The 9,129-nt window shown below is 42.4% G+C and overlaps 1 protein-coding gene across 4 annotated transcripts in view; it reads left to right on the top strand.

The window, feature by feature from the left end:
• Window positions 1-8,682, top strand: part of tafa1b (TAFA chemokine like family member 1b) — a 48,396-nt gene extending 39,714 nt beyond the window's left edge. For 2 of the 4 annotated variants that reach the window (XM_015042035.1, XM_015042032.1), the window contains one exon: window positions 5,444-8,682. In XM_015042035.1, the coding sequence (XP_014897521.1) occupies window positions 5,444-5,461 (18 nt within the window). In that variant the 3' untranslated portion in view covers window positions 5,462-8,682. Of the gene's footprint in view, window positions 1-207; window positions 420-5,443 lie in introns of those variants that run through there. The other 2 variants (XM_015042031.1, XM_015042034.1) reach the window with 2 other exon arrangements.
• The last annotated feature ends 447 nt before the right edge of the window (window positions 8,683-9,129 follow it).

Here is a 9,129-nt window from a genome sequence, read left to right as displayed (position 1 = left end):
ATCTACATCCAAACAACTTGCTCTGTTAGCTGCCATTATCTCCCCTTGCAGGGTTTTAGTTTGCTCTAAAGCTGTCAGTAAATCACCATGCAGCAGGTGTTTTAAAGTTGAATTTCCATTTATCAGTAAAATTGGCATGAAAAAGCAGGAAGCCAGTGAAAGTCAGTGGCTCACACCCGTGTTTCTCCTTTTTTTTATGTCTTTCAGAGAGGGAGTCCTTCACTGCCTGTTCTGTCAGCAGACAGGACAGACGCTTTTGTTTGTGGAGGTCACAGTGAGAGCAATGCTGGGGAGCAACCTCCAAAAAAAGTCTCGCCTGCCATATATCTGCATTACGGGTTTCGCTGGCCAAATAGTCCAATCTGTTTTTGCTTCAAAATAAAACCATAGGAACAGCAAGCAGCTGGAGTTTAGAAAAAGAAAATGTTCCTCCCCCTTATTTAAGGCTGTAAGAAACGATGGTTGTTTGATCACCTCACTGTCTGTACAAGAGTGGAGATAAATATTTTGTCTGAATAAAGAGAAGAATGTAATGTCACCCTCATCAGACATCCTGTCAATTTTAATATCGTTTTTGAAATATTCTCACTGCCCGCGTAAACTCTCCATTAGTTTCAGCTGTTAAAGAAAACAGAAGTGCCAACCTTGATAAATGGTTCCGCTAAAGTAGGTCGATATGAAATTCACATGTAATAAACACCACAGCTTTTACAAACACTTCATTAAAAATAACCAATAACAGGATACGGGAAAGCATGTATGACTCCTGCAGCTGCAGGAAAATATATTGATGTTAAATTGTACCCGTTTTATTGATAGAATTACACTGATTTACACCGACTGAATTAGGAATATTACCCCTGTTAGATATTTTGTTCTTTGTAGAATAAAAGAGTTTTCCATTTCAGCTCTGTTCAGGCCCGTCGCTTGCAATAGTTCCAGTTAGACGACTTGATTTGTGCTCAGGTTCTGACCAGCATTTTTAACTCTCAGTTCTCCAAGCAAGTCACAAGGGCGCTTGACATTCAGGGATTCTGCAGATGTTTTACTCTTGAGGGTTTAGTAATAATACAGTAATAATGTTTCTATCAGACGTTGTTCCAAGCACATCGTCTGTCTCACAACTCGACCCCTGAAAAACCACTTCAAGCTAATGCTACACGTTTAATATTTAGACAGGGAATGAAAATGCTCAAACTTTTTCTCCCTTGGAGAAAATATGATGCTATAAAGTAGTAAAAGAGGTGATTTTCTTTGACAAACTTTGTGCTCACAAACAACAGCTGTCATTGCTTCTGTTTTCTGGCTGACTTGGTTTGAGCTTTGGGTTTTTCTTCCTTTTATTTAATTTTGTTTTATTGTCAGTTGCTTTAATCTTCTACAACAAAATGTCATAAAAATGTATACTATATTTAGCTGACTAACACATGACTATGTATGCGCTTTAATGAAAGTGATGAGTAACGCCTCTTTAGCATCAACATCATGAACCATCACTGTTTTTTCACAAGCAAAAATATTTGTCTGGGAGGAGGACAGCAGAGTTATTCTATTTTCCAGTAACTCTGGTACTTCCTCCAGCTTCTCAATCAAATCACAATAAACCACAGAAATGTTTATATCCTACCAGAAAATTTCTAAACATTTGAAAGAGTCACTTGCTTCGCCTTGACTCTGGCAACTGAATCCGTGCCTATTACGAAGCATCAAACCTAAATAGACTGGCCTTATTTTATCACCATTTTATTTTTTTCCTCCACAGCTGTTATGTGAGCCACATTGTTTGCTAAAAGGAGCAGACAGCTCTTATTCAAATAAATAACCCATCCGCGAGGACAGTCTGAGAGCAACGGACCTGGGGATTCATCGTCAGCCATCTTTGTTCTCACATGTTGCCGTAGCACTTTGTACGACCGTGACATAATTAGTTGAGGTGAAGCAGGAATGATGTGCTCCAGCACCCCTTGACCCCGCTGCTTCTTCTTGAACAGCATCAACACTAAAGAGGAAATGATACAGTGTACCATCATAAATTATATGTCTAGCATAAAAGGCATGAGTTTCCTCAGCAGCACGAGTCTGTAAAAAGACTGATCCGTACTCATCTGGGATATTTATAGAGGTTTTGAGCAAAGTAGTTCACTCTAAGTGGCCCCTAATTAATTTATATACATTTCTTTTCCCATTGTCACTGTTGCATTAAATAAATCTTGACGCATTTTTGGTGTCTGGTGTCTTCTGTTTTTATGAGGGAGTGGTGTTTAGTGGAGACGCGGGAAGCCAGTTCTCCACAGGCGCGACTGATTTGTTGAGCACTAAATAAGAAAGGAGAAGAGAGTCGACTACATTTGCGCTGAAGTCTTCCACCGAGGCAATTGTCCTTGGACGCCACCAACTGTAGTCGGAGTAAATTACAGTTTAATGCAGTAAACAAATTAGAATGCAGGCATCTAATTTGCCGGCAACGACGAACAGACAAGCAGGAAATCCTTGAGCGATCTACGGCTACCTGCCGGACTGTTCGTTTCAAGGGGACTGAAACGAGCGGAGGACATGGTTAGTCTCTCTTACATGCCCGTGTGGGTTGATATTTCCATACCGCATCTCCTTTTCCTGCTAACAAACCACGAGGGGATTGGGGTTTTGAGACGGACCGTGATCCTTGATACGCAACCTGCTTCCTCTGCTGGTCTTGCGAGGTAATTTTGATATGGCTGCCAGACAGCCGAGATGATACAGATGCAAATATGGGACAGATGAGCCAAAAGGATTACTGTGCCGGAGAAACATGGGAGAAAACAGGATTTATTTTATTTTTTCAAGGGTACACTTTGATGAGATCTGGAGGAAATGTGTTTTAATCTAAAACCACTTTTTAAAGCATCTATAGCACAATATCATTAGCAGATGATAAATAGATAAGTACTGTTCTCAACTTAACTTTGGTTTGCAGGTGATTTATATATCTGCGTGCACATGTATTTCTGCCTTTTAGACACTTTATGATAGATTCCCACCCAAAGAAATCACTTGTCTTTCTTTCTGGATGAAAATCCTTCAAAAATCTAATCATTTGTTTGCTGCATCATACATATTAGACGTATCTAATGACGTTAAATAGATATTTTGTTCCCCAAACCCTTTGATTGAAGCGATATCTTCTTCTACTGTTAGCAGATCAAACAGGCAGCATCTATATCATCTCTGAATGTCCATGTTGCCTGAGTCTTGGCTGGACAGCAATATCTGTCCACCAGCCTGCCTATCTCCACACCAACCATTGCTATACTGGCCAATGGTTGGCATTAGTCCCACTACTTCCATTAAGACTTTGGGTTTCAGCCCAGAGATGCCCCACAAATCCAGGACATGCAAATATAGACAATGCAGCGAGCAAACTGTCTAATTACAAGCATAGAAGATGCCAGTGTGTCAGCTTGCCATGGAGCCAGTCAAAACCAAAACGACAGCAGCGTCTTCGTTGTAGTTTTACATGCTTGCAGCTGTGAATATCCTATCCGGTGTAGCACAAGTCATTCTGGCTCGCTTTATAGTACGCATTTAACTTATACTCTTTTTTTCACTGCATTATCTCGAAGAAGCAGAAAAACTCGTAAAATCTGCCTTTAATTGTGTTCATTTGCTCAAATGAGGCAAGAAACTGCAGAACTCTAGTAGACGCAGACATACTACACATTGTTTCTATCGAGCTTCGTGTCGAGTGGGATGCTGAATAGCTGAGCGTTCAGTAGCAGTCTCAAGGCTGCACAAAGCACCATTGAGACGAGTTCATGTCTGCAGCTGATGATGAATTAAACGTCCCTGAACCGAAGTCACGGAGAGACGGCTCAGACTCGGCAGCGTGGGCTTCGATTTAGCAAGGCCAGAGTCATTTTTATCAGATTAGAGGAAAATCCGTAGCTGCGTTTGCCTGTCTGCTCAGAGGCGCTAATATAGACGGTTGCAGGGCCATACGGGGAGTCTACATATTGAGAGACACAGTCATTCATTTAACAAGGGTAATTACATAAGCCAGACATACACAGCATGGAAACACACCGTGGTGTGTTTATTAGAGTCATTTTTCTTGGTGTTAAACAGCTCACACGAGCTTTTTAGCAGACGGCCAAACCTGGAGATGAGACGAAGGTTTACGGAGCTCTGGAGTCTGAAAAATCTCCTGGTCAATACGCCCCTTTGCCAGAACACACCCCATCTCTGACCCATCCGCTGCCCTCTCGTCCAAACCTACTTCCATTTTGCATTTAATCATTTAATCATTTCTTAGTATTTGTATTGATTGTGGAGATGAAAAGTCATTAAATGCTTACTTGTAATCTAATTTAGTTGTATGCTATTTGCTGGAAACTTTACATTAAATCGGGTTGCCATTGGTTACTGCTCTGATCCCTGTTTAAGCCATTTGACTTGAGTTTAAATTAATCTTAAGCAACTCTAAATGACCTCGTACTTGTGGATATTAACTATTTGTCATCCTCCAGGCGCCAGGCATAACATTATGACCACCTGCCTAGTATCAAACCATTATTTCCTTATGGCTTTGCAGATTATCTTCTGAAAGAGACCACAGACATCAGGAGTGGCATGAGAGTCGTACGCAACAAACTGTGGTACAAAATGAGAACCTGCTTAACTTTGGCTACAGGTACCCCCCATGGTGGTGACGCTGGTTTGGCCTCTCTTTCTTTCTGGGACCAGTAAACTGGAAACCAACCACATGAGATTCTTTGACAAAGTTGCTGCTGGCCGTCTGAATCATGCTCGTCAGGCTCTCGATGCCATTTTTTGTGTTTCTTTAGATAGAAAACCTTTTAAAACTATTTGAATATTGGACTTGAACCTAGTGAGCGGTTTGGTCAGTTGGAGTGCAACGTACTTACTTTTTTGTAAGGTACCTTTACATGAAGTGTTGTGAATTGGCGCTATGTAAATAAACTGAATTGAACTGAACCTGGCTCTTGTCAAACTCACTGGAATCCTTAAACTCGCCGACCTTTCCTGTTTTTAACACATTAACTCGCTGCCTAACATCTCCAACGTGATGCATGATGAAGGGACGATCGGTGTTATTCATGTCACAGTGGTCATAAAGTTATGCCTTGGTGGAGTTGGATAATTCCTGAGAACTGTTGGTTGTCACAGCAGATACGAAACATCCTTTTGATGAATATGAATGGACCAATGATTGGTAGGAGATATTCTGCAGCACTATTTCATTCCCAGAAAATTATGGGACTAAAAGTACGAAATGGCAAAGGGACGAAGTGACCAGCACCACTTCAAAAGAGTCCCCTTGTTTTAGAAATACAGCAATTTTTTTGGGGGGTGTGGGGGGTCTAACTTTTGCTCACTTTTACCTTTCTGCTCTCTCTAAGCATCTGTTTCTTCTCTCTCCTCCTCCTCTTCCACCCCTGTGTTTCAGATTCACCCCAGGACCTAACAGCAAGCTCCCGGTTGCAGGACTGTGCGCCAGGCTCCACACCCTTTCTGAACTTTTTGTCTCCTCCTGTTGAACTGACTAAAACTATCACATCCGTGGCTACCGACTGGCTTACCCCGGGACCGTGGAAAGGATATCCATCCAGATAAAACAGCTTTGCTCACTTGGTGCCAAGGATTTGAAACATCACTAATCCCCCGTTTGATCAATGAGCTCCGCGTCGGTGACTCTCTCCTCTTCCTGTGGCCAGTTTCCAAACCTGCTCTCTTTGTGTTTCTTCACTCTGTCTTTACCTGAAAGCCTGATGCAACTTAGCAGGGGCTCATTTAGAGGCTGGTAAAATACTTTGAAGACAATCTCCCGGCCCACCCGGAAGTTGAACCAGTCGAGGGGGGCACACAAAAGTAAACGCGAGACTCGCACAAGTGGTTGCGCAGTGGAGTCAAATCGACCCTCATTTTCTGTTATTTCTGTGCAGAAATCATTCGTGTTTGACTCGCTGATGGAGACAGACGCCATTTCTGTGAGTGCAGGAGAGGCAGGACTCTCGGTACCTTGGACCTACTGGCTGCCTGTGATGAGATACGAGGACTCTCCTTCTCCCGGTCTGACTTTATGGCCTCGAGCTTCGTCCTCCGTAAGGGACACGTTGGCTTTTACTGCCGGGCATGCCCAATGTAGATTTCATGAGCACCACATTTATTTTATGTAAGATCATTTGTGTAAATAAACACATAAATACACAAAGTACGCTGCAAGATGACAGATCCAAGAGGCTGATAAATGTGCCATCCTAATGAAACATTGACCAGTTCCAACAGGAGCCGCTTCACAATGTACGCTTGTGTTGGGGTTGTGAATGAATTGTAATGATGAGTTCTGGGATACTTTTCTTTTTGTCATTCAGCGATGCTTTCAGTCGGGCACCGGCAATGCTCGATGAGGAAAAACAATGTATAGATCCGCCTCACGTGTGGAAAAGCAGAGCTGACGACGCTTTTCGACCTTTTGGGCCCAGACGCAGCAGGGACTCGGAGCGGCTGTGGATAAAATATGAGCATGATCATAAGAAACGGGAACCGTGTCTCTCTCACGCACGGCAGACAGAAGATTTGCTTACGACGACAGAGAGAAAGTATTAGTCCCAATGGAGAAAAATAGCTATCCCCCAGTAGATATAAGACAGCCTTATGAGAAATAAAATTTGTTTTCTATACTGAAATGTTGTCCTCCGTTTCTCCCGAACGTCGCCGTGAAAGATGTTCCTCTGATCATGGTTTGATATGTCGCAGTATGTGGGTGGAAGATCTTGTCAAAGTTTCATTTACATCATGTGATAACTTTGTGTGAGCAGAGTGTTTTTTGTTTGTTTTTTTTTTTGGGTGGGGGGGGAGATGGTGTTTTTTTGCTCGAGTAAACAGACAATCAACTTCTGCGCAAAGAGAGTTAGAAAATGACTTCCGGGCAGAAGACACGGCGCTGTCTGCCGCAGTCACAAACGAATCTGCGATGCTTCATTTACACAATCCCCTCGGCGGCAGAGTGGATTTATCAAAACAGAACATTCAATTCATTCATGCAATTAGAATAAGGATTTTCAATATCGGCTGGGGGGCGGGCAAAATTCCAGATGATTTTCAATATCAGCCTCCTCTCTCTCAGCTGATATTAGATTCGTCTCTGGTCCCCGTGGACGAGCTGGCGCACATTCATCATTTAGGAACGTGGCTAGTTTGGTGGCGCACGGCGCCTCGCTGAGCAGTCACAGAAGGTATGAAAGAGACAGACACATCAATCTCCCAGCGGCCTTGCCAGAATCATGAAGGAATATGCAAACTACGGAAACAAACAACAAAAACATACGAGAGCTGTTTTCCGCCTTGGCTCCTCAGCGGGTCGCCTTCTTTGTTTTTCAGATTTTTCGTGGAGTTTAACTTGACTTAAAGAAAGGTAATTGGAAGAGTTTGTGATTGGGATGCACTGAGGAGTTGCCTGGCAACCAGACTAGTCTGATTCACAGCCCTTACCTCAAGAAGTCAAAAGCGCGATCTTTCCCTGTTTAGCAACAACTTCACATGTGCAGGTCATGCTAGCAGCTTTTAGCAAGCTACTCAAGGGAAACGCTAGCTATTTTCATTTTGTCTAGATGAAGTCAGAGGAAGCAAAGAAGCTGTGAGAATATTTTCTATAGATGCATTTCAGTTATTTATTCAAGATGCTACTATTCAATATTTAGCTCTTTCATAGATCATTCCTGCCTCGGGACCATTTAGGTTGTTGAATGGACCTGAAGCTGACATCAGCAGAGACTGCACTTCAACTTTCAACCTTTGTCACTGGTTTGAGAAATTATAGAAGTTTGTTTAAAACCCTTCGATTTAATTTGAGTGAAAATAAGGAGACCATCATATTCCTTGTGATGTTTGTCTAGATGAGTCTCTCGCCTCGTACTTAAGCTCAGAGATTTTTCACCACAGTCTATTAGGGAGTGATAATATGCCAGTTTAAATGTTATCTGCTCAGAAGCAAACAGGAAGGACTGAAAAGTAAATTCTCAACAGAATATCAATGCAGTTTTGTGTCCTTGTTGTCCCTGGGAGATCAATTACCCACATGGGGGAGAAAAAAAAAACAAAAGAACCCACCTCAGTTCACTTAAGCTTTCTTATCCTTATTTTTCTTTAACTTGTGATCCAACCCGTTGTTTTCTTCATCCACTATCTGACTTTTTAAGCTTCCTCGGTCGAGGCGGTCACAAAAATCCGTGGAGCTTCCAGAGAATCCCGGGTGCAGATGGGGGGATTTAGAGACTTTTTGTCAGTGCATTTATAAATGTTAACATTGTTTATGCTAATTGCTAATATGGGATGCTAAAGACAGTTTAAAATTTCACCTCTTTACAGAATGTGTCGTTATAAGGCTAATATTGTGTAGCCCCACCGTCTTCAAATCAGACATCTGTGTCAATCAACCCGACTATGTTTGTGCAGCACAATTTTTGTTTGATTTTTTTGCTGAAAGTTACATAGGGATTAGAAAATGAAGAGTTTTTTTGTTTTTCTATTACCTTTCACGCTCTTCTTTGCCGTTTCACGGTAGTGATGCTGTGGAGGGAGGTCCTGGTCCACGTTTAACCGAGGAAAACAGAACTCCGTGTTTAAAAAAAGCGGGTTTGGGCCTCCCTTCCTCTTTGCTCTGCTGCAATCCTACAAAAAAAAAAATCAAGACATCCATCAAATGCAGCAAACCTCCCACGGAAACAGCCAGACAGCAGCATCCATATGTCGCTGGAGAGCTGATCAACGGTTGACAGCAAGAACAAGTCTTTTCACAGGCAACCTGTGCTAAAAATGCAGACACTGCTGTTTGGGAAAGTCACAGGTTTGCTTTGACCTTTAACACTGGGATCACGTAAAAAAAAAAAAAAGAGAGAGAAAGTCATCCACGGTTCCCTTACTGAACATTCATATTCTTAATCATTTTTAAATTACCTATAATTTGAGAGCAGGGCACACTTCTCACCTGCGGGGGCTTTGAAGTCTGTTCTTACAGTCATTATGACTCACTGTGAATGTTCGCTTTACAAAGAGCGTCCACTGAAGCCGGACAGCCGAGAGCCTCCAGAAGCATTAAGAGCACAAAGACCAGCGGTGGCTACTCTGGCTGCT

This window comes from Poecilia latipinna, unplaced genomic scaffold, assembly GCF_001443285.1.
Source record: "Poecilia latipinna isolate Pla-1442-1.1 unplaced genomic scaffold, P_latipinna-1.0 Scaffold575, whole genome shotgun sequence".
Lineage (NCBI taxonomy): Eukaryota > Metazoa > Chordata > Actinopteri > Cyprinodontiformes > Poeciliidae > Poecilia > Poecilia latipinna.
This window is presented reverse-complemented; position numbering and strand designations above follow the sequence as displayed.